The sequence below is a fragment of the Topomyia yanbarensis genome, chromosome 1, assembly GCF_030247195.1.
Source record: "Topomyia yanbarensis strain Yona2022 chromosome 1, ASM3024719v1, whole genome shotgun sequence".
Lineage (NCBI taxonomy): Eukaryota > Metazoa > Arthropoda > Insecta > Diptera > Culicidae > Topomyia > Topomyia yanbarensis.
The window spans coordinates 190,702,358-190,729,613 of NC_080670.1; the positions used below are offsets into that span (position 1 = coordinate 190,702,358).

At 36.3% G+C, this 27,256-nt stretch overlaps 2 protein-coding genes across 3 annotated transcripts in view; one reads left to right on the forward strand and one right to left on the reverse strand.

Annotated features, from left to right (window-relative positions):
- LOC131685101 (RING finger protein 17) overlaps nt 1-27,256 on the reverse strand; it is a 519,412-nt gene that overhangs the window by 298,514 nt on the left and 193,642 nt on the right. The gene's annotated exons all lie outside the window — the stretch shown is intronic.
- LOC131685118 (uncharacterized) overlaps nt 8,870-27,256 on the forward strand; it is a 210,792-nt gene continuing 192,405 nt past the window's right edge. Inside the window, exon 1 of the mRNA XM_058968582.1 lies at nt 8,870-9,797. Within this exon, the coding sequence (XP_058824565.1) occupies nt 9,758-9,797 (40 nt within the window). The 5' untranslated portion in view covers nt 8,870-9,757. The remainder of the gene's footprint in view (nt 9,798-27,256) is intronic.

The window sequence follows — 27,256 nt, forward strand, 5'->3', positions numbered from 1 at the left end:
CGCGTACACACCCGGTCCCATTTCTTGAGCGTTTTTTCAAAACGTCATATCTGCAATGAGTTACTCTCTTTGTTTACTTTCTCTTTCGATTTTTTAGGCGTCACTATAACACTTTTCACTTATTTTACAGTACAGATCGAAAGACGGTGGTTTTAACTAGCATATTATGCAAAGAGTTGAGGGATAAACGTTTAAATGACCGAATTATTAACAGAAGAGAAAGTAAACAAAGAGAGTAACTCATTGCAGATATGACGTTTTGAAAAAACGCTCAAGATTTATCCAAAAAAGGGCGGCACCGGCAGTAAGTTGTTTCCAGTCTTGACCTACCGTAACCATTCCATAAAAAAACATCCTAAAATGAGCCGCTTCTTTCTCTCTCACCCAATATCGTCTATTCATATGGACGCGCCGGATTGATCGTTCGCGTGGTAAAACGAAGTAGGCTCGTCTAACACGTATAGAGCGAAACGCGGTTGCCCCGCGCGATCGTGGGGTTTCTCTCCACATCAAACATCGAGATAAAGAAAAAAATAAACAACACGGAACAGAAGAAAAATATGTAGACGAATAAACGACGACGTGAGAAAACAAAACCAACGTGTTTGAGATACCACAGTCACAGGTACCCACCAGACAAGAGAGAGAGATTGTTTTTGAGATTGCGATTCACCCATCGTCGATGAGAATCAAGGTGGCGCTCACGAACGAGAGCACGATAGTGCGATTGAGTGACTGGAGTTGAGTGAAATCGAGCAAAGCGAACGAAGGCTCAAATCGATGAAATAGGCCTGGTAGTTTTGGATTGTAAAGTTGGAACACATCAACCGTAGGATGGAAATGAGAAAAAAAAAAAAAACAAATCGTTGGGGGCACATTAGAGCGAATTACAAGAGAATCTTTCTTCTAATAGAATTATCATTAGATTCTGAGAGGATGGAAAATCTTTCAGGATTTCTTGGGGCTTCCGAACCCTCAACTGCTGATTTTGAAATTATTTCTATCTTCTTAACTTTTTATATCATAGCTCTGGACTATAGCCTTTGGATCTGGATTTGATGATTTCATCCCTTACATTCGAATTTTAGTATTCTGAACTCATGGCCTTCCAGACTTGATATCTGAACTTCTCAACCTTTAAACTTCTGTAGTTTTTCTGATTTCTTAAGTCTTTATGAACTTCTGCACCTCTGAATTGGCCTCTGAAGTCGGAATTCGTAACTCTCTATTTCTTTGTGTACTTTTGTAATCTTATCCTGTTGTATTACATATTATTTTTGATCCAGTATCCTGAATATTCTTACTTGTGTTTTTTTTTTCTAACTCGCTGATTTTACAAGACTTCTGGACTTGAGAAGCCTTGTACATCTGGAGTTCGACATTGAATTACTGACTCAGATAGCTGAGCCCTCGAGCCCGTCTTCTCGATCTGACGACTTCTAATCTCCAGATTTTAAACTTCTGAGAAGTGTTTTCATCTTGACTCTTCGGTATTCTCGATTCTACACTTCATAGTTAGGCGATCTATCAAATTCAGGATTATGAGACATCTGAAATTATGAACTGGGTTCATTAACCTGTGGGCTCAGGATGCTAAAGCTAAGTTCTGTCATTTTGTCGCTCGTGCACTCAGGGCACTAGATTCTGGGATATCCTGGGTAGAAAAATTATAACACCGGCCATCAAGACTTCTGGTCCTCAGCACTTCTAGCTTCAAGATTGGTTAACTTGATGGTGTCTACACTAAAGGACTTTTGAACTGATTTCATCACCCATTTTTTTATTTGACAGTTTTTCTACCTAGGGATCTGAATTCAAGGAATCTCAGCTTCTGGTTATCTGGGCGCTTCATTTCAGAATATTGGAACTTGGAGATTGGGCTTTTGATCATTCGAACATCAGAACTGCTAGGCTAACTTCTTTATTGTCTTCTACCTGTCTGTCTGGTTCATTACGTATTTAGAGCGCTGTATTCTGGACTTCTGGAGTGAACATTTCAAACTCTGGACTTCAGGTTTTCTGGGATTTTGACCTTTTACATCTCTCACCACTACTGACCCCTTTCCCGGAATCGTGAACTTGCTGTCTCAAAACTCTACATTCTGGGATTCTGTAATTCTGGTCATCTGTACTTTTGAACTGATTTATAGAATAATTTTCGGATGTTCTCAGAATACTGTATTCAAAGAATCTGGCCACATGGATCTATTTCTGAATATTCTAGTCTCTTGTACTTGTGAGTTATTGTTTCCAGAGCTCTGGATTCTCGACTCCTATACTGGATATTTGAAATTTTGACCATCAGAACCTCTTGAATCAGGACTAGTAGACTGAATTCTTCATTGACGGTTAGGTCTCCGTTCATTGCATTTCTGTCCATGTCGGTTTCTGTTCTCAGGGCTTTACACTTCAGAATTTATGGACGTATACACGGATTTCAGAACATCTGGAATATGGAACATGTTGGATTTAAGAAGATTTAAGACGATTGAACAAGATTGAGGAGAATCGAAAGATGTTATAATTGAAGGAGATTGGAAGAGATTTCGGAGGACACAAGAAGATTGGGGAGAATTCCAGAGGATCCTCCAAGTAGTATCGTTTCAAGGCTTACCAAGAAGGATCGACAGGCACTAGGGTGGTCTTATTCTGACCCAAAGTTAAAACAATTAACGTAATACATATTGTGAAGGATCTGACCAAACGGTATTCAACCGTAACAAAAATTACAAAGATTAAACCAAATAAGGTTCACATTGTTGTACCTAATTTGGAGCAAACAAACGCGATCAGCTCTTCACGTAAGTGTACCGCGTATATGTTCCTTCACGAGACGTAGAAATTGACGGCGTGGTTAGCGATGGTCATCATCGAAGATTTTCTGAAGTACGGAATTGGCCGTTCCAAGAACTCCTCGTTTCAAACGGTTACGATATTGAAATTAATTTCGATTATCAAGACGGTTGTTGGTAAGTTTCTGGAATTCTTTAATTTGTTTCCAAGCAAATGAAAGCAGCAGGTTTGAAAATCGCAAATCGTGAATTGACTGAATAGCTCATAAAGAATAATTCTACAACATCTCTGAATTCCAGCAACTTACCGTTAGCCCTCTTGATAATCGATAGTTATTCTATACTGTTAATTATTGTTTAAAATTATTGGAAAAATATGCACCAATTTCCACTGGTCCAAATAACCCATGTCAAAGTTTCAGTTTAAAACAAGATGGACTAATGTGAATTAACGCAGTTCTAAAATTCCAAAGCTTTCTAGAATAAAGCGTTTGTGAGAAATGAATATGTTGAGAAATAATATAAAAACAAGATTTTCCAAAATGCTTCAAATACATTGTTTCGGAGCTTTGTGGAACACTGCGTACGTATATGCCACACATCCGAAATGTTGATACTTTGAACAGCCTAACCCCTCTAATTTCACTAATACGATTTTGTTTTTCTTCCTGAGTGGTCCAACTGGAGCGGTAGAGAGCGGCAGGGCTCTCCGTCAAAATCACCCACTAAACTTGCAGACGAGACGGGAGATGTCATCCACTAAAACACTACCTTAAGACCAATTGCAGCGGGCCGTGACTCTGATTGTGATATTGAGTGTACGTTCCAGATATAGACGACGTAGAGATTTCAAGATCGCGTGAGAACGAGCGTTTGTATGTTCCCGTTTGAGACCGGGTTTATAAATTTTTAAATGCTAAGACGTTCACCGGGCGTGTGAGATTGCGGACGTAGCTATGCGTGGATGTTCGTGAAGGGTTCAAGGGTTTCTATGCTAACGTGTCTTATCGCGCGAGCGTTTGCATGCCGCGTGTGCTAGTGTGTATGTAATTTTGTGTATGTGTGTGGTAATTTACATATTCGCGTGTTCTTGAATGATCGCGCGGACCTTGAATCTATCGTTCAATTTTCAGCGTGCAGTTCAAATCCTAGAAGAGAGTCCATTCCCCCATGACCCGGCAAGGTGGCCCTGAGATTTCTAGTGTATATGAGTTGATTTTTTTGAGACGAAGACTGAAGGCAAGGACCTAGGCTGCTAGCACGTGACTGGTTCATGATTGCGTAACAACGGGTGTTGGTATGCTCATACCTGAGATCGCGTTTATAAATTAGTCAGTGCTAACACATTGGTTTGATTACCGAAGCGTTTTCAGGTATACGAGATATCGGGCGGTAAATCGCGATTGAATGTTCGCATGCGTTACCAGATTTGTATTATCGTGAAGGGCCCAAGCGTATCTACTGCAAAGTGTTTGATTGCGTGGGCGTTTTTTGTCAGGTGCTTTGCGTGGGCTTTTTGATTTTGAGTATACGGTCCAGATGAAGGAAGAAAGTGTGCTTCCCCATTTCATTGGAGCATTCCACTATGACGCCCTGGAACGTATTGGATAGTTTATGTAAGTTCCACATTTTAGATTGGAAGCTCCCCGTCGACTATGGTTCATGATAGCGCGAGACCGGCCGTTTGTATGTTAACGTTTGGGACTGTGTTTATAAATTCGTCGGTATTTCCAAGTCGACTTAATTGCTATGAGGTTTTTATCGCGGCTGGTGACCGGGTTGTACTATCGCAAACAGCTCGAGCGTTTGTACGTTGTTATGCACTTTCTTCTCGCAGCGTACCCTACTGCGTTTTTATAATCCTGTGGTCAATTGCATGTTCCCGTGACCTTTGATAAGGGCTAGTAAGAGTTTAAAAAGCATGCAACATGAACGGTCCAATTAGTCCTCCCGGTCGCCTCAATCAATGCGTATTGTAATTAACATCTTAAACCAACTTTCTGTAAGAGGCCGATATGTAGTGCTACAATTATGGCCAAAAGAATATAAACGACTATTTTCGTAGCTAACGCATTGAGTGGAGGTTTACAATGAAACTGGGATTTGGAAGAGTTAAGATGATTAAGGGGATTCAAGAAATTCAAGATTTATGAATTATGATATTGACTTCCAAAAATGAGTATTTTTAACTCAGTGTGTTAATGCATGTTCAGCCAAATATAAAACATAAATTTCGAAGATCGAGCCTCCGGGCTACCAAGCTGACTTTAGATCTATCAAAACTTTTTTTTTTGTTTCGTTTATTTGACACAGCTCAATGCGTCAGTTTAGCTGAGCCGTAAATTAACAAAAAAATTAATAAATCCAATTTAATTACGGTTCCATCGGATTTCGTGTACGTGATTTGTTACTTCGCGTAACAATCTTCTTTATCTCGGTTTGTCGTTTTCGGCCATACTGTCCTCGCTATTAATGTTGTATTGGTTTTCTCGATAAACTGGTTTGAATTGTTTTTGGGACCTACGGGTCATAATCGTATATTAGTGTTTTTGTCGTTCACATTATCATTGACCGTACTAGCTGTTGCTTTGGAGGTGCTAGGTGCGTCACAATGATTTCAAACGCTGTGCGTAGGTTCTGTTATTCTGGCATTCGTTTTTGCGTGAGCATAGTTTTCCGTAGTGTGTATTCTTGTTACAGAGCGGACACATAGGGGTCAATTCTTCATATGTGCATTGAATATTGGCTTGATTAGATTTCATAACGCCTTCTATATCGCATTGAAAGTTCAGGTAAGAAGAGATAGGTTTTGTCACTAGCATTCTTAGGACACGAGCGTCGTTGGAAATACCTGGGAGAAAAATTCACCAAACTTCCACCACCTCATATTTCGACATGATTGTTAGGACGCGAGGATAAATTGTGCAGACGTACTTCAATATTATCGTCGTCCATGTAACCTGGTAGATTGATTCTAACATTGTTGCGCTCTACGACGTTTTGAATGTTGTTGTAAAATTTTCCACCTTGGTTAATTTATTAAACGTTATTAGTACAGCATTACGAGTGTGGTGGAACTGGATGACCACGACTTCCGTAAGTCTAAGCTGAATTTGATCCTTTAATGAATGTTCCACCTCCCGAACACTAGGACGGATGGGGCAATATTCAAAATAGATGACCACTGTATTGTTCTAAACATTGTTCAAATTTTGTTGATGAACTTCACGCACTATGACACAAACAATCGATAGCGCAACGATGAAAGTAACGGTGCTGTATTATTCACACTGGATTGGAGCGACTGTTGTCCTTCGATAGCTTTATAGCATTGGTGCGGTAAATGCCAGGCAGCGAACTGTAGGTAGGAATGTTGGTGTGCTAATTTGGTACACTGCATCTTTAACAAGCAGAGCAATTTTAGCTACCAATCGGATCGAGATGAGAAGATAGACTGATAAGCGGAATTTATAAGATTGAAAAGGATTAAAGGGGATTCAAGAAACGCAAGTTATTGGACAGATTCAAGAGACTCAATAGATTTAAGATTCAGGGTTTAAAATTAAAAAAAAGCAAACTTTAAAGAAACAGTATTTCAAACACCTATTTCTTTTAGTGTATTACTACATTTTTTAAATAAAAATACTAGTAATATTCAAAAAGTCACTAATTAGTAGCATTTCTGTAGGACCCACAGTTTTTTCAATTCATTCAAAAAAAACTGGAGGGTGGGAGGGGGGGGGTGTGGGAAGATATATGCAATGTTATTTATTCAGGCGAAGACTTCATCCCGATAAACTTCCATTAGATTTTGAGATTGCTTCAAACAATCTGATAGACGTGTGATGCGACATGAAGCCACCATTAGATCAAGGTTTCATAGTGGATCAAGTAACCATCACATTATTGTTGTTACAGAAAGGAGGAAAAAGGAGAATGGGTGCACTGTAAGCGGAGACACTTACGTGCATTTCCTGGGAAGAAAATACGTTCATTCCGATTCATGATCACGCCAGCGGTGGGTTAATGATTAAAATCGCTTTTGTAAATTTATAGGTGCTAAAACGTTCACTTAATTACCGGAGTGTTTTAATGTTGGCGAGGTCGCGGGTGTAAGAATGTGTGGATGATTGCAATTGCAATTTTTCATAAATGTAGGCGAACTTGAAAAAATACCACTTTGTTGCCGTACACTTCACCGTAAACACCTTGCGAATAGAAAATTCATCATTTTGCAGCATGAATATTATTTTACATTTCCGCTCCATAAATTAAGTGGAAATGATGGCTAAAATATGAGTTCAGTTTTCAGTAAAGTAGCGGTTAATCACATAATTGGCGCGCAGGAATCTGTCCTAATGTTCGCTGATTATATGTGACACCTTGGAATTTGCCATTGGAGGGTCAGGTAGGAGAAGGATAGGTTTTGTCGGATGTATTCTAACCACATGCACTTCAGCTCTGAGTGAGATGAGAAGGCAAACTAAAAATAATTTTTGAAGGAATTCCTTGGAGTTCAGCACTCTAAATCGTATAAAATAATGTTATGGAAGATAGAAATAAAATTCGAAATCGACTATCTCAGTTATTTTTAAAAATAGTAAAACGAGAGTTTTTTGTTGTCCAACGTTTCGGTCTCTGATGTGGGTCTCTCTCTAGGGGTATAGAATTATTCAATTTATTTTCGTTAAACTACCGTTATCCGGCGATATTGTGTTCCAAAAGAATTTATCTACATACAACTTTGCCCTTGATTAAGACCTACCCTCAACGTCCGAAACGTCGGACAGTAAGCAATCCTCGTTTTACTAAAAAAAGACGGAATCAGCCGACTTCTATTTCTAAACCAAACATATTATTACGATCAACAAGTTGATCTTTATTCGGTCAGATTGGCGACACCAATTTCAGTGTAGCCAATCCAGAAACAGGAAAATTTGAACTGTATAGTATAGAATATGAAAAAAAAACTGTTAAAGATAAGAAAATGTAAAAAATTGAAGATAAGATATTCAATTAATATTTTCGGTCCCATTCTCAAACCAGATCTCACCCGGTACATGAACAAAGTGAACCAGCCGAGGAAGGATCGCTCTGGAATCGTGAAATCGATTCCACGTGAGTGCAAGAAACGCCCCGCAAAAAATATTTTCGGACCAGTTTCAAAGCGTACGGTACTTTTGCAACCGGTTATTTTAAACCAAAAATATCGGACAACATATCTCGAATATATCAGTCACAGGGCCAACGAAAATATATGCAAAACCAGCCCCGGATTTCGCCGAGGCATAATTAACTGTATAATAACATACGCGTTGATCCGCTTCTCGGCAAGCTTTTCCCGGACACCCGGAGCAATAACCACAAACTTCCCGTCATCCCGTCGAATAGGGAACTCCAACCGATTATTACCTAAATAAATAACAAACCATTTTCTTTTCAATGCCAGCCGTTTCGTAATCTCCATCTCCCGCAATAATGAGCTCTTCCTATTTACACTCGCTGCGATCGGGCTGGTACTTTCACACTACTTTCCTCGATCGCAAGAACCTCCCTCACCACCTGCTGCCTGCTGATATGCGGATGCATTCCGCTTCACCTGTCATCGCGTGCAATTCTTCCCCACACATCAAACATCTAACAAAGATCGCATTTTCCCATCCACCGAGACCACTCTCACTCTTGAAAGCTAATAAACCATCAACTTCCTCGCTCACCCCCGCGTTCCATTCAATCAGCCAAAAGGAAACGAGATCAACGCCACTCGATTCGACTCAACAGCTGCTGCTGCTGGGGAAGCCGACAGATCTATTGCTGCTGCTGCACCGGAGCCTAAACACACAATCCAAAACAGTGGCGAGAGGAGTACCGTTAACCGAAGAACACTGATGCAGCTGAGTTCCCCTCGATCGTGACCACCGTCACTCTTTCTCTCTATCTCACCACAAACACACACTCGGTCTGACGTCGATCGACGTTCGCGCCGGGTGGCGAGCGTTTTTTTTCTTTTAGTCAACTTCTACGACGACGACGACGGAGCCTGACTCCGAACCGAGAGCCACCGCGAGTTTCATCGGTGGCGGGAGAGGTTGAGGCTCCTGAGGCTGAAGTTGATATTCATTCCGGGCTCGGTCGGGCAGTAAGTCACAAACGGTGGCCAGAAGAGGTTCGTCGTGGGTTTTTGACCAGAGCAAATCGGAACGCCGGTTTTTCGCATTTGTTGTTCTGTCCAGAGTCGGTCTGAAACCGGGCGGAGAAGTAGGCTTTGCGCAATTGCGCGCAAAACGGCACCGCGCACTGCACAAGTGTGATCGCGATCGCGGTTTTTGCTTTCGGAATCAAGGTCTTCCCACATACGGTTTTCAAAGAGTTGGACTGGCGGTGGGTCGGTCGGTCGGTTGGTCGATCGGTTGATCGTTTGCTTGGTATGGTGTGAAGCTGCAGTTATTTCTCGTGGATTTTTTTTTCTATTTTGCTATTACAACCCTCATAATATTGGCAAGTGCGTGCGAAACGTAGAGTTACGATTGGGGCTTGAGTGGCTAGAATTGAGGATGCGTGGAGCAATCTTTCGCCGTTTGAGTTCGGAACGTTGAAGAGTTGCGGTTAAGGGATCCCTGCTCGAACCGAGAAGTGTTTTGAATGGGCAGTAGGCTCGAGTGTGTTGGAGCTAGGAAATCGTTATCGCGTGGTGGTTTGCATGCGGAGGTGGTTGTTTACGGAAAAAATCACTCGAAGATAATTAGATCAATCGCTGCCGTGTGTGTGTTCCGTTCTTTATTTGATGGAGTAAACCTCAACGGGAATAGTAGCTGTTGCTAGAAACGAGAATTAATTGGGTGTCTGCTAGTTGGTTACAGTGGATTGCGGATTGTTATTGTTGGTTGAAGATTTTTTTCTGACCCCTGGAGAGAGAAAGCTTCAACGAGAAAGAGGACAGCGCGGTTGTTTTTTTTTCGAACGGAATGGGGCTTCCAGCAAAGATGTTAACGGCAGTGTTTATAGGTGAGATATTTTAGTTCAACAATTCTTGTACGGTGTGATCTTGGACCATCCTTGGTACCTCCTTTGGATTGTTAGAAAAATTCACACAAAGGACATCACTCAGCATTTGATAAACGTATGAGACGAGGATGTATCGAGATGTATTGGCGATGCGGGATATCGGAAATTGCAGTCAAAATTTTGAAATCTAAAATCTAAACTATAATAGATAAAATCAATAAAATTTAAATTTAAAATTCAAAATGTTAACTCTGAACACTGACAACTAAAGTATGGACTTCTATGGAAAAATGTCAAACCATAAATTATGGGCAAACCAATAATTAAAAATCGAAACTTTAAACTAGGATCATAAATTAAAAAAAACAGAAAATCAGTTATCCTTAAATCGGAAATCAAGAATCAAATCAAATAAAAACAAAAATCAAAAGTCAAGACCGTCAATTTTACGACCATTATTTCAAAATATAATCTAATGTTAAGCTCCATAATCTAATATACAGAAATGTGGAATCTAAACTTTAAATCGTGGAATTTAATAAAGAGAACAAATTTGTTTGTTGAGTCACACCCTTTTGTATACTTTCGAATTCTTATGCATAACAAAAGCGCTGGTTTTCTTGCCATAGGAGCAGATCCCTTGCCAAATCACACAGTTTTTTTTGGCAAATTGATCCGCGCAAATAAACTTGAATCTTCCAGAAAGTTTACCGAAAGCAGAAATCTTGTAGAGTTTTGAGCCCCGGAATTCAATGGGGTTTTATCATAGGTTTCATTGACAATCAAAACGCATCCACCGAGTTTCATAAGCACCTGCCAGGTCGTACAGCTTGCGGACACGGGAGTTCTGGCCACTGTTGGTTGTTTAAGGCTTCGATTGCGGTTGTTTACTTGCTCGGTAACGTTCATCGTTGATATCATCGATTGACTACAATCGGTTATGTATAATAGAAATGAAAATGGATATCGTCAATCATCAATCATCGAACTAATCTAATGTAGAAAATCAATAGTGAAGAATCAAAAAATCAAAAGTTGAGAACAGAAAATAGAAAAATAATGCTGAAAATCGATAAACCAAAATCGAACATGTAAAATACACGATCGAGAATAATTCATAGTCAAAAATCTAAAATGTTGAATCATAAATTATAAATCTTAAATTAAAAATAAAAGATCGAAAATCAGACATTTAAAAATAAAAATCTAATAACAAAAAATCAAATAAAAAAACAAGAATAACGAACCACTAATAAAAAATCAATAATTAGGATCAAATATCAAAAATTAAAAACGAAAAATCAATCAGCCAAAAACCGAAAATCAAAACACACAAAAATTGAACAAAATAACTCAAAAACAAAATATAGAAGAACAAAAATCAGAAAACAAATCGAAAATCAAAAATTAATACTAAAAATCAAAGAACAGATATAAAAAATCAAAAATTAACAAAAAAAAGACAAATGTCAAAAAATGCCCAAAAAATTTTAAATTGGAAGTGAAAATTTAACGAAAAATCAAAACTAGGGGCCAAAAATATGAAATGAAAATTCAAAAATAAAACCCAAGTGAAGATAAAAATAAAAAATCAATTACTGAAAACTAAGTATCAAAAATAAGACAAAAAATTAAATTCATGAGTCCAAAATCAAAATAATAAATAAATAAAATCCAAAACTCAAATGTCACAAACAATAAAACAATATACAGAAAATCAGGAATTAAAAATCAAAAACAAAATAAGAATTCAAAAATGGAAAATCATATTTCAAAAACTAAACATAAAGACAAGAATCAAGAATCAAATAATAAAAATAAAGACAAGAATAAAAAAAATTATAAAAATTAAATTTAACATTAAAATCCAAAAAACCATTAAGCGAAAATTCAACAATCAAACAAAATCAAATGGCTTAAAAAAATCGACTACCAAAAATTGATATCAAGAACCAAAAATCATATATTAAAAATAAAGACAAGAAACATAAATCAAGAGTCAAGAATCAACCAAAACAAAAATTAAGAATCAATAATAATAAGAATAGAAAATTAAAAACATAAAATTCGAATTATAAGTATTTGAAACCAAATGTTTGAAAGCAAAATTTCAAAATCAACAGGTTCACAGTTTTTAACCACAACCAAAAATTAAGAATCAAAATAAAAAACAAAATTAATAATCAAGAGTCAGTAATTAAAAAGCAAAAAAGAAGGTTCCTAATTTGAAAATCAAAAAGTGAAACTCCTAAAATTATACTTTGAAAATCAAAAACAAAACATCGAGGAAAGCCAAATACCCACATCCAAAAATAAAACAATTGCTATCAAAAAATGAAAACCAGGAACAAAAAATCGTAAATTAAAGATAAAAAATCAATTTTTTTAAATCAGTTGGTCAAATTAGAAATCAAAAACAAAAATAATAAGTCGAGTTTAAAAAATTGCTAATTGAAAATCATCAATCATGAGCCACAAAACAAAAATTTAAAACTGAAAAGCAAAAATTAAAAGAAAATTAGGGCTCAAGTATTAATATTCAAACCATAAAAAATAAAAATCACGAATCGAAAATCAAATATTCAAAATTAAACTTCAAAAACAAAAAAACGTCAGTCAAAAATAACAAATTTAGATGAAAAATCGAACATCATGAGACATAATAAAAATCAAACAATTTAAAGAAATACAAGAATCACAAATCAAGAGTTAAGAATAAAAAAAAAAACAAAAATTACGGATCATAAATCAAAAATTATAAATATTTACGACAAGCAGAAACTATAAATCAAATATGGTTCATTAAAAAATTATATCCAAGCATCTAGAAACAAAAATCAAAAATAAAGACGCGAATAAAAAATCAAGTCAAGAATACAAAAAAAAAACAAAAAAATGAAGAGTCGAAATCAAAAATCAACATAAAAAATGAAGACAAACATCAAGATCCCAAAAATAATAAATCAAAAAGGAGAAATCAAAAATGAAATAACTAAAAAATCGCGAAATTCAATTAAAAAAAAACATTAGTCAAAAGTCGAAACTGAAAACAACGATCAATGTATGACAGAACTGAACAATCTGAGATTAAAACATTTGCGAATCATGCAATAAAAATCATCGCTAATGAACTCCAAACCAAAAAATAAGCAAAAATGAAAAATCAAATATTAAAATAAAAAAAACAGCGATGCGAAATCAAGAATCACAAACCAAAGATTTAATATCAAAACACAGCAAACTAAAACAACAAAACCAAAAATAAAAGAACGGAAAAATATGAACATCAAATCAAAAAATTCAAAATAATTGCAAAAATCAAGAGTTGGGCATCAACAACAAAAAAAAAAACATAAAATAGAAAAGGTTACGGTTTAGATAAAAAATCATGAACTATAATCGAAAATTAAAGTCAAAAAGCAAAACTAGAAACTCAAGGAAATCAAAAATAATAACAAATTCAAGAATAAAAAATCAAAACGAAAAAAATTAAAAAATTAAAATTTAAGACAGAAACATCAAAAAATTAAAAAAAACATGCTTGTATCGATGATCGAATAATCAATAACCGAAACTGAAATATTAAATTTAAGAGCCAGTGAATTCCATATTGTCCTCAAATGATTCTCAGATTATTCTCGAATGATTTTCGAATTAATAATTCACGGATGGCTCTCGAATGACTCATAAAGGCGAGACTCAAACGATTCCAAATACTTTATACTCATTTGATTGCCGAATGATCCTTAAATAAGTCCAAAACTTTCGGAAAATCATTCGGGATCGATTTTCAAAGAAGATTCCTTAATGATTGCCGAATATCTATCAATCAATTATTCTGGTATGATTTTCAGATAATTCTCCAAAAAATCCCAAATATTTCTAGACTTAGTCTTCATGAAAATGGACATCGGCGCATCCGGAACATTGTTGTAATACTATAGTGTATCATTTTGAAGAAGATTTTTCCAATGGTGTTTAAAAATTGCCTTTTTCGTTTGCAACGATGGCTTAAATACTTGTGGCGTGTGGCAAATCATTTGAGAAATGATTCACAAATTAAGCTCATCGATGATCGAATGCTTATAACGTGATTTTCTAATGATTATCAAATGAATATCAAACGATTCTCAAATTTTACTCGAATAATTTGTAATTAATTCAAACGATTCTCAAATATGTATAGATTGACACTCAAATGATTCTCATATGATTTAAAATTATTTTCGAAGGATTCACGAAAAAAAAATTGGTCACAATTAATTTCCAAGAGAATTTCAAATTAGTCTCGAACGATTTTTAAATGTTTGGAAAGTTATTTTTAGTTTACTCTTGAATGATTCTCAGATAATTCTCGATTGACTCTCAAACGTTGCCCAACTGATTCACACATTACTCCAAAATGATTCCCGAATGATAATCAAAGAATTTTAAACAATTTGTAAACCCTATTAGAGAGATTAACAAATTATTCTCAATGATTATTCTCGTCAGGATGCTTCTCGTTTGATTATTAAGTGATCAAGTGCTGATTTTCAAATTATTTTTAACTAATTTTCAGATCATTTCTAGCTCATAACTAAACGTTTTTCAGATTAGAGATGATTTACAAATGGTTCACACCACTGAAACATAAATGATTCTCAAAGTATCGCGGATAATACTTGGTAATTTCACGAATAATTCTCGAATGATTCAGAAATGATTATCAAATAATTTCGAAATTATTTCCGAAAGCTTCCCGAATGACTCTCAAATGATACTCGATTGCTATTGTTCTCAAATGATGCTCAGCAAGTTTTAAAACCCTTAATGATTATTAAAAATGAAAAACGATTCAGGGCGATTCTCGACTGATTCTTAAAGATGATTCTCAAATCTTCACAAAAGATATTCAAATAATTGTCAGATAATTCTTTAATAGTTCAGATATAATTTTCGAACAATTCTCGATTACCATTTGACACTTAATTGCCTCACAAATGATTCTGAAATGTTCACACAGCGATTCCCAAAGAATCGCGAATTATTCTCATATCTTCACGAACGATACTCAATCAATTGTCTGATTGAATTTCAAATTTTCAAACCTTGAATGATCACCAAATTATTCATCTAATGGTTTGGAGAATGTTTTCTCGGATTATTCTTTAATATTTCTCTCTCGATTGATTGATTGATTCTTCACTCAAGTTGCAGTGATTCTTAAATGATTTTTATCCAGACTGCCAAATGTGGACGAATCCTCAGATGAGATTCTCAAATGATTCCAGATGGATCCAGGGTGAGATTTTAGTCATTTAACTTCACTCACGAGTCACTCGAGAATGATTCTCAAATTGTTCTGAATGATTATTCATTCATAATTTTCATCATTCATAGATTCCTTAGTGATTCTAGAATCATTCTCGACATGTTGATTCTTAAACATGATTCAGAAGTGATACCTCAAATGATTATCGAATGTTTCTCAAATAATAAAAAAATAAAAAAAAAAACGTTTTAACGTGAATCATTCTAAAATCTGCAGAAAATAATCAATTAATTACGGAATGATTTTCAAATAATTTCCGCCTCTCAAATAAATTAATAATAATTGTCAGTTTCTGAGATGATTCCAGAATTCTAGTCAACATTAAAATAAACAAATCCCAAATGATCGTTAAATTATTTTTTAATAACTTGCAAATGGTTTTTAGAATTTTCAAAAATATTTCTCAAATGATTCTCCGATGATTATGGTTAATGAATGATTTCCGAATAGTTACCATATCGGTCTTTCAAATGATTCTCAAATGGTTGAAGATTGTTTCTCAAATGAATCTCGAATGATTATCAAATCATAATCTAATAATTTGAAGAGAAAAAAAAACGGTTTCTCAAATAATTTTCTCAGATGATTTTCGAATTCATTTTCAACTTATTCTTCACTCAAGCTTCAATAATTCTCAAATTATCATTTTTTAGATAAATAGTGGAACGTTGACCTCTCGGGGAAACAAAAGTCTTCCAAGTTAAAATCCAGTGCATGGTCCACGCTAACGCTGAAAAAAGGAAATATGCAAGAAAATTGTAAAATGAGTCAAAAAATACCACATAAATTCCATACTTCATGAAGCCTACCATTTTGAACGAAAGGCTGCTTGATGAGAAATTATCAGTCGATTATACCAAACATGCTGAAGACTAACACCCTGGTTTTTTTTTTGAAGTTGATTACTTCTAACGTTTCAATATGGGGTTCCCGTTTCAAAGTTTCTGCTGAGATATTTCCCAGTCTTCAAATGCGAATAACTTCCGTTGTACTGATCGAAATCGCTATATTTTTGCACTATCTGAAATATGTGCCCGTATATTGTATTTGATTTCGTAAAATGTGCAATTACTTTAAATAACGAGAATAATGTATTTTGTGAAAGTGGTAATTGTCAGCACTGATTGATCCGTACAGTTCAAACAAGCAGCGAGCGTTGCTAGGACTGCCCCTTTTCCATCCAATAAACTGCGACATACGTATAAAAGCGGCACATAAGAAAAAATCGTTGCTTTCTGGCCTCGTAGTAGTTGCTACGTTTCGTAAGCTCGCAGCAATATACATATTCCATGACTACCGCCAGGCATAATTTCAATGATGTACAGGCACACCAGTTGCATGCATACAATGATCACAGACCACAGACAAAACAGAACACTCTTTTTTTCGGAACTAAATAAACGAATTTGAAGGCGATGGGGTGGCTGGGTGCGAAAGATCCCGCTCTTTCTCTTTCAATTATGTGTGGTGTTCTCAAATAAATTCACCACGGTGCGCTCCAGAGTGCACTGCGGTGGGTGTATGGACTGGAGTGTGCTCATTTCTGGCAAGCGATAGTGCGGGTGCTATTGACGATTTGATCAGTACTGGTTGTAGCGTTGTGTAAAGCAGATTATTTTGGTTTATTTAATACACCTAGGTTTTTTTACGCGGTTTCTGAAAAAAATTTCTAAGTCCTTTTAAATGCAAATAACTTAGAAGAATTTTGGCAGTTTTTATTTTGCGCGGATTTCGCCATTAACAAGGTTTTTGCAAAATATTCTAAGTTCTTTTGAATGCAAAAGACTTAGAATATTTTCGGAAAGATGGAAGAGACGCGTCTGGAAGATTCCTTATGGCCCGCACCCCAACAATATGGGTATTTTCGAAATGGTCTTGAAGAGTAGGTTCCAGAAATTGATTTTTGACGCCATTTTGAAATCAAAAATAACGACTTCCTGTTTAGCGAAATTCGCTATAACCAATATGGATATTTTCGGAATGGTCTTGACGAGTAGTAGACAAAGATCGATGTTTGACGCCATTTTGAATTCCAAGATGGCGACATCCTGTTTAGCCACATTCACTATAACCCAGTCAATATGAGTGTTTTTGGAATGATCTTAACGAGTAGGTTCCAAAAATTGATTTTTGACGCAATTTTTAAATCCAAGATGGCGATTTCCGATTTCGCGAAATTCGCTATAACCCAATCAATATTGGTATTTTTGGAAGTTGAAGTTGTAGTACAAAAAGTTTTAATTAAACAGTTGAATTTACTTAAATTTAAGCAATATGTTTCTTCTCTCTCTTCCATTCTCACCGCACTTTCCTGGATGAACACATAAAAATATTTTGCATTTTGCTGGTTTATGATTAGATCTTATATTTGAGGGTGATTTAGATGATTGCCCAAATTTTTCATGCGAGAATTTCGGTAAATCGGAAGTCACCATCTAGAATTTTGCAATGACGGCAAACATCGACGTTTGCCTGCTACTTTTAAAAACCATTCCAAAAATACTCATGTTGATTGAGTTGTAGAGAATCTCGCGAAACCGGAAGTCTTTGATTTCCAAATGGCGTCAAAAATCAATTTCTGGCACCTACTCTTCAAGACCATTCCAAAAATACCCATATTGTTTGGGTGTGCGCCATAAGGAATCTTCCAGACCCGTCTCTTCCATCTTTCCGAAAATCTTCAAAGTCTTTTACATTCAAAAGGATTTGCAAAAACCGTGTTAATTGCGAAATCCGCGCAAAAAAAAACTTCCAAAAATATTCTAAGTCTTTTGCTGAGTTTTTTTTTTGCGCGGATTTTCGAATTAACGCGGTTTTTTTACGCGGATTTTCCAATTAACGCGGTTTTTTTACGCGGTACGTATCCCCGCGTAAAAAAAACCTGGGTGTACTGATATTAGTTCCTGCCGATGGTTTGACACTCGGGGCAAACTGGGTAAACGTTTCACATTTCATCGTATATGCTGCTATAAACACAGTTTTATAACGATCCGTAGAACCAGATTAATTGTATAACGGGATTTTCATTTTACTTATTTTGTTTGCGGATTTCACTGCTCAGCAAGTGAAATGCTCCGTTAAAAGTAATGTCCTGGTACTACATTCGTTGTCGGTTATCATCATACGTGACAATTGCAGTGTTATTGCGTAGAAACCTGGTTGGTTAAGGCTTGAACATATTATAATTTATTTGATTTGTGCATGCCATGCTTTAAAGTGGCCTATTATATATGCATGTATATATAAATTGCACAAGCTATAACATTTGACTGTCAAGAGTGTGGTTAGTTTTGTTTCAAAAATTCCCGGAATATCCCAACTCCACCATTTCATTGATGCCTCCGCACATCGCATCGTCAATGCAAACATTTTCAACTCGATTGTATAACAACGAGTCGTTGACACGGTTTCCGGAACAAATGATTGTGACAATCAAACAAAAAAAACAACTCAAACAGCAAGAAAAGCTACGATTGATTGAAAGGCACTAATTCAATCTGCGTCTCGCGTCTCCTTGCTTCAAATAGGAACTTTTCTCCGAATCAAACCTGCGAGAAATTTACCGCATCGATCCCCGGGTGGCCCGCGTATCTCACACATCACATCAGATTACAGAAATAAAAACGGTTACTCGGATGTCCGAGTCAGACTCCAAAAAAAGTTTGCTCACCTGCAAAGAAAGAGAGAAAGAAATAAATTTCGATTAGTGAAGCGTTAAAATTGTTCGACACGAGACAAACGACGGTGATCCGTTTTTTTTTTGCTTCCGGCTGGCTGACCGCCAGCCGATTCGGAATAACAAAATTTAAGACGCGCGCAACTTAAAAAGCGATCAATTCCATTAGGCAAACAACAATCCGAGATGATGATAGTGCGGCGTGCAGGTTTTTTTTCTATCTTTTTCATACGTTTGGAGTCGCTCAGTATGAGTGTGGATTTTTTTTGGGTACCAAATAAAAGTCCGGAACTTCGCAGCTTTTTTTTGTTTGAAAAGATTCAGTTCAAAACAAATCAGCAATGTCCGAAACAAAAAAAACCGCTATTCGAATGTAAAATCAAATCAAGGCGATTACCCACGATGGATTTGTTAGTGAACCGCGGTGAAACCGGAACAGATCGATCCGATTGGGTGTTGACAGAAGAAAAAGGTGATTGCGTAAGGTTGTTAGCCTCCGAATCTAAGGTACAGGTTTTCTAATGAAAACCTCTACTAATTTTGATTCGATCTGTTGAAAATTAATATGATTCTCTCAACTATTGATTTTAATGGTTACTAAACAACTTTACTGAAGGCTACTAACTGGTGTATCTTCACAAAAGTTATGATGGGTATTTTAACTAAAGAGACAGTACAAAATTACGATTTGTCTGACATCCAGGAACATTTTAATATCTAAAACACATTTTACTCATTAGAGGACCTTTACCACTGCGACCACTTTTCGAATTTTATTTTTTGTCTGTCGTTCCCAAGTGCAATCGAAACGAAAATGATCCCCACGGCAAAAGCGGCGGATGGTATTTACCACGTTCCTCCAAAAACATACACCAAACAGACCAGCAGCAGAAACCGACCGACCGACAGACAACAGCTGGCCATGAATTTGCTCCGTTCGTCGGGCAGAACTGGGTGCATAGCTCCGTTGAACATTAATCGCCTATTTAGTTATGTGCAAGTCATTGGCGGTAAATCGCCGTCAGTTGTTGCTGCGATTACTGCTGCTGCTGCTGCGTCTGCTTCTAGGTGGTACTGCTGCTGACTGGCTTGCTGTGGTGGCTAATACCACCCATTCAGTTTCGCACCATCGCAAATCGGTTGCATAGATGCTGGAAACAGTCAATATAATTGTAAATCCGATGCGTTATTAGCGATTCGGGTGGAACTAATAATAAAGAGCTGTGAAAACCACTGCCAGTCTGTCTGCCGGGGCTCTCTTTTCTAGACGACGATTCGAATGCGAACATAATCATATATTATCGCGTGTGTGTGGTGGATGTGTGGAACGTGCGATTTTCGCACTTCGAATGACATGGGAATTGGCCATTTACGGTTCGTGTATTATCCCAAAAAGTGGGGCTTTCGTAGGTGGATATTTGCTAGTCGTGAGTGCATGAGAAAAATCACACTGGTGAATTTGAAAATGGATTACATGAGCGCGAGCTGATTTAATAGTTTTAAGGTTTGCCTTAGTGGTTATTGAAGTAACGAGAAATTTTCCCCAAGCGAATAGTACATTATGCAATGATTATACTGTACTGGTGGTTTGGATGGAGATATACATATCAATCATCGTTCAAAAAAAATCTAAATTTTTTTAAAATATTACTTCCATCAGGTATGCGAAATCAAGAACTTAAACTCTCTAAAAGTGACTCTTTTGAAATCAATATACATACAAAAAAGTCATTACTTAGAAGATTCTTGAAAATTATTCTTCAAAGTAGGTTTTAGTTATGAACTTTGCGTTTCGACTTCGTCTCATCAGTATCTGATGCACACTTAGTGACAGGACTAATCTAACACCGGATTGACTCCTAGCCCTTTGTGATGTCCCGCAAGAATAGGAGCTCTGATTAAGATGATGAGAATCGGACGCACAGTGGGACCAATCTAAAAAACCTGTTTTAATCCACCTAGAGGTGCAATTGTGCCTTTCTCATTTCTCCAAACTATGATTTAATAGCTGGTTCGTACAATATAACTTTATGGAAATGTCTTTCATTCTTATTACACTTGGTAAGTATATATAAGAGCACCTTTTTGCATTCATCGCGGTATCGGTTTGAATCGGAGTTTTCTATGTGATCGCACTCCACAACCCGTAACTCCGGAGCTGGAAGTCGGATGGAGATGGAATTTAATATCAGTTTCTGGGGACGCAACACCTTTCATTTGAGACTAAGTTGAGCAAATCTAGCCATTTTCGAGAAACCAATATAACCGTTATTCTGACTTTGGATGCTTCCGGATCCGTCGATGGTGGCCAGTGTGGCCAAAGAGACTTTGAATGACTGTTGGGGACCTAGATCTACAAATTCAACAGTTGTGTTTACATTTTGGAAAAAAATCACCTTTTTACATTCATCGCAGAATTCGTTAGAATCGGGATTTGCTGCGTGATCGTACGTATCACCCTGTAATTCAGGAACCAGAACTCGGATCCACACAAAATTCAACAGCAGCTGATGGACCTTTCATTTAAAATCAAGTTTGTCAAAATCGGTTCAGAAAATTCCGAGAAACCGATTTGGAAAAATCAACAAATTTTGTTTTGTAACCATACCCTTCAACTCGTAATTCGGAACAAGATGTCGGTTGAAAATGAAATTCAATAGCAACCTATGGGAATATTATACCTTTCATTTGAATCTTAGTTTGTAAAAATCGGTTCAGCCATCTCCGAGTAACCGATGTGGACATTTTGTTAACAAATCCGCACATACACACACATACATACACACATACACATACACACATACATACATACACACATACATACACACAGATATTTTGCGATCTCGGCGAACTGAGTCGAATGTTATATGAGACTCGGCCCTCCGGGCCTCGGTTAGAAAGTCGGTTTTTGGAGCAATTGCATAACCTTTCTATATAAGAAAGGCAAAAGAATAATATTTAATTAGCTTAATAAGCATGAGTTCAATGTTATCTTCATGTGATTATAATTTGCAAAGGTTAGTGGAATGCGTTTGAACGTGTAGGGAATGGGGGTTTAGTAGAGTGGGTGTGGAGGATGCGTCAGAAATCCTTCATCTTATTTCGGTATACGGGGTGGATGAAGGAAATGCGGGCGTGAGGGTGATCCAAGAAGAGGGGAGTGATGATGGAGGGAGGTGTAAGGGCAAGGTGGGGAGGGGGGGGGGGGAAGGGGCGGCTACGCAATACTCAACTGCATATTTTGCCTTCCATTTGAGACTTGGTTTGAGAAAATCGGTTCAGTCATCACCGATGAACCGATGTGACTTTAATTGTGGAATATGCCCGGAATTCCGGACTTCCGGAATCGTCGATAGTGGACAATATATTCAAAGAATGTTTGATTGGCAATCAGTGATCTAGATCTACGATTAGAAGTAATTTGGTGACCATTTCAATAGTTTTTAGCCTCTGAGGTATTACGATTGTACCGATTTATATGGGAAATTCCAGTGTATCCTTACTAACACCCCTGTAACTCCGGAAGCAAGAGTCAGAACCGAATGAAATTCAGCAGCAGTCAATGGCATTACTGTATCTTTCATTTGAAATTAAGTTCGTAAAAATCGGTAGAGAATTCGTTGTGGAATGGGTGTGATATTAGCTTAGGAACTTGGCGGGTTCCCCGAGGGCGTCATGAACCGTCATAGGTGGCCAATGTGGTCAAAGCTGCTTTGATTGATCATTAGTGATCCAGACCCGCAAACTAGAGTAATGTTACATCAATTTTAATATGTTTTACATCATTTGAACATTATGGTGGTACCAGTTTATATGGGAATTTGCTGTGTGACCGCACTCTTCACCCCGTAACTCCGGAACCGGAAGTCGGATCAACTAAAAATTCAATAGCAGCTTATGGGAGCGTTATACCTTTCAGATGAAACTAAGTTTGCGAAAATCGGTTCAGCCATCTCTGAGAAAATTGTGTGAGTTTAAATGACACACACACACATACACACACACATACACACACACATACACACACACACACACATACATACACACACAGACATTTGCCGATCTTGACGAACTGAATCGAATGGTGTATGATACTCGGCCCTCCGGGCCTCGGTTAAAAAGTCGATTTTTACAGTGATTGCATAGCCTTTCTTTATATGAGAAAGGCAAAACGTGGGACAAAACCTATTTGAGGCCTTAGATGTCATTTTAGAACTAGCATTTCTTCGTATTATATGTTTACAATATTATTCTGCAACTTTTTAAATATTCTATCTTATTGTTGGACTAAAGTAGGGTACCCGAGCAAAAAAAAATTTTCAAAAAATTCTTTTAGAGGGTCGATGTCTTCAACAAAGTTGTAGAATATTATGTTTTGAATAACTTCTTCTAAGATACCACAGACATCAGACCTCAAATTTGAGGCAAAATTGTTGTTTTTTGAAAATATGATCAAAAAATCAGTTTTTCGATATTTCCATGCTAAAAACCTTAATTGATTAATTTAATATGTTCTACAACTTACAGGTAACACCAAAATACAACTTTTTGTTGAAGGAACTAATAACCTAAAATCAATATTTTGGCTTCTAAAACTATTTTTCATGTAAATTTACTCTATTTTGATCAAAGATTTCTGTTTTAGGTGCACTTTTGTGCAGCCAAACTTTGGCAATTCCGATACTCTATTATTCGTAGAATAAAATTAATACTACATAGAAACAGGATATAGTTGGACGCGTTGTTTGGGTGACCATTCATGTACGACGGTTTATAACATAAAATGTGTCTATATTATTTTTAATTTATATACATTATTAGCTATTAACAAAATCTTACATTTTGTGCGCACTTACAAGCATATAGAACATATTGAGTTGATCAATTAAGGTTACAATATGGAAAAGTGAAAAAATAATAGAAATTTTGAATTTAAACAGCCAAAGAACAACGATTTCGGATTAAAAAATAAATCTACAGTATGTATATGGTATTTTTAATAAAAATGTTCGAAATTGAATATTACACAACTTTGCTGAAGTCCTCAACCATCTAACAAAATAGAAATGATTCAATTATATTGTGAATATTTTTCCACACACTTAGGTTCTATAATATCTAAGGCTTCAAATAGATATTATTCTACTTTTATAAATTTGCAGAACGAATCTTATTGGTTAAACTAAAGTAAAAATCCCGAACTAAATAAATCAAATTTTGTTTAAATGGTTGAGGTCTTTAGCAAAGTTGTCAAATATTGTATTTGGAACAATTCTGTTGAAAATACCATTTATTTATTTTTTTTGCCGAAATCGTTCTTTGGCAGTTTCAATTCAAAATTTATATTATTTTTTCACTTTTTCATATTGTAACCTTAATTGATCAACTCAATATGTTCTATATGCTTGTAAGTGCGCACAAAATGTAAGATTTTGTTAATAGCTAATAATGTATATAAATTAAAAATAATATAGACACATTTTATGTTATAAACCGTCGTACATGAATGGTCACCCAAACAACGCGTCCAACTATATCCTGTTTCTATGTAGTATTAATTTTATTCTACGAATAATAGAGTATCGGAATTGCCAAAGTTTGGCTGCACAAAAGTGCACCTAAAAACAGAAATCTTTGATCAAAATAAAGTAAATTTATATGAAAAATATTTTTAGAAGCCAAAATATTGATTTTAGGTTATTAGTTCCTTCAACAAAAAGTTGTATTTTAGTGCTACCTGCAAGTTTGTAGAACATATTAAATTAATCAATTAAGGTTTTTAGCATGGAAATATTGAAAAACTGATATATTTTCAAAAAACAACTATTTTGCCTCAAATTTGAGGTCTGATGTCTGTGGTATCTTAGAAGAAGTTATTCAAAACATAATATTCTACAATTTTGTCGAAGACATCGACCCTCTAGAAAATTTTTTTGAAAAATTTTTTTTTGCTCGGGTACTCTACTTTAGTCCAACAACAAAATATTCTATTTAAAAAGTTGCAGAATAATATTGTGAACATATCCTACGAAGAAATGCTGGCTCTAAAATGACATGTAAGGCCTCAAATAGGTTTTGTCCCACCTTTTTTAGATTGGTCCAACTGTGGGACGCTAGCTTAGTCACACACTACGTTAGAGTTGGATTCTGATGAGACGAAATCGAAACGCAAATTTCATAACTAATTTAGTTATACGTTTTGTGCCCTTAACCGTGGAAATGTGGTTTGAAATATTTTCTCCTTAGCGGAGAAAAATTATTTTAGGTAATTTTTTCTCAACTTAAGGGAAATATAGCATAGTAGGCTGTAGTATTTCCGAAAAGATTCTCCACAGTACTACTACTTAAAGATTGCTTAAAAATTATCGAGTAACATGCATTCGGTGATGTTTTTAGGCTAAATTCCAGTACATTATTTTGTTTAAAAACTGTCGAAAATGTACCTACGTAACACCTGATCTTGCGTCAATCTTGTCAGTGTAATAGCCATCGTTCCCACTTTATTTATGGCGCGAAAATGTAAAGTACGATACAGCATCGTAAATGATGAGCTTTCCATTCGTAAAGTGTTTACGGTGGAGTGTACGGCAGCAAATTGGTATTTTTTCGAGCTGTTTCGCTGTATATTTCAGTACTCGCTTACGTTTAGGATAGCGTTTTTCTTCAAATTTACGTGTCAATTGCGCAAGCTTATTTTTGGTACTTAACAGTACATTTCTTTCTTCTTGGATTTAGCTTTGGTGGGCGACCAGTTTTCTATGGCTTTTTTAGAATCATGACAATCTTTCTAAATATTGAAAATAGTTGCACGAGAGATTGGACAGTTGTAGCATAATTGGCAAACGTATATGAAGCAAATATAACATATACAAGCCTCATGGCAGAAAGAAAGTACTGTATTTGCATTTAATGCTATTGTAAAACTGATTGTTTGGTGGGAATGTATCTCTTGTTTAGAATAGTATTCGGTATATTTCATTGTATTTATTCATATCCAATACAGCTTAAGCAGTAAAAGGAGCGCACTTGCCGTGAAAGACGATGCCAACTTCCTCATTCTGCACTGTAATAGAACTATATTTCGGACTTTCCAGCATTATATTAGCATGAAATCGGCATACAGTGCTTAACGGTCCTGTACGCAGATCTAAAACTCCACTAAAGCTTATTGGATAAATGGGCTGTATCATGCTGCTCGTATTTGGCATGTATTTGTGCCCAACGTTGCGCACCCGTTCAGATCCACGAAAAAACTAAAAACAAAATTTACGTGCTTCAAGGAATCTGTACATGCAGATATACTTTTCAAATATTTCTTCGGAAAGCTATGCGAAGGTAAACACCCAAAATCTCCAAAAGTGACTCTTTAACTGATTGCCCACACAATGTACTAAAAGAGTAATCAATTTCTCAGAAGATTCTTTAAAATGTTTTTAGATGTGGTCTTTATTAGTTTCGAAAAGATTCTTCGTAGGCCTACTCAAACATTAAAGGATGTAAGGAATCAAATTACATAACATGCAAAGATTCGTCAAAATTAACCCATTCAACCGATCGTTTTCTAACTTTTAGAAAAGAAAATATAACATACTAGCCAATACCCATCGCGCATTGCTGCGACCCTCTGCGAAATAGGAGGAAAACACAATTTGTTCCAAAGCGCCATCTGGCGGGCAAATAATCTCCAATAGACCTGTGCGCCGCCGCGCCACGCCGCCGCCGCCGGTAATTTTTAACGTACGCCGACGCCGAACGGTAGATCGGCGGCGCGCCGCCGGTGCATTTTTCCCGCGCCGACAATTCGCGAGCTCTAAAATTATTGGTTCATAACTTTATCCACAAATCTAGGAACATTGTCTATGGACCGAATATACGACGTTAACTGATTCATGATTTATCACGTCTTGATCATTATTTGGTATTAGTGGTCGTCTATTGGATTACAAAATTAAAATAATCTAAATATTTTCTCGAAAACCATTACACGACACTCGCTATATAATTCAAAGATCCATTCATGCTTCGTCAACTGGTTATGATTGTGAGCATATAAGTTTCAATTCACCATTCGTGTGCGTGAAATGGTCCACAAATTAAAAAAAAAACTTCCACTTTCAAGATATATGTGCCTGAAATTTACAAAGTTACATAAATCTTATTAATATTTAGCTGGAAGTCTGTTTTTAACAACCGGCTCTCTTCCTTCCTAAACATGTTTTGGATTTCTTGTTGTGTGAAGTTTGAAATCGTTAAATCATTGGTGCTTTTTATCTCGAGAATCGTAAATAAAAAACATTTTGGCCAATGAAAGTACATCACCACCAAGCTTAACAAATCGTTTTGAATAGAATTTGTGTTTTTATCAGAATTCTAGCAGCAAAAAAAAACACCATATCACCCCCAAAATTTGCTTATGAATTCAATATATTGGAGCTGTCAATTGTCCCCGGGCTTACGGTAAAGATGACT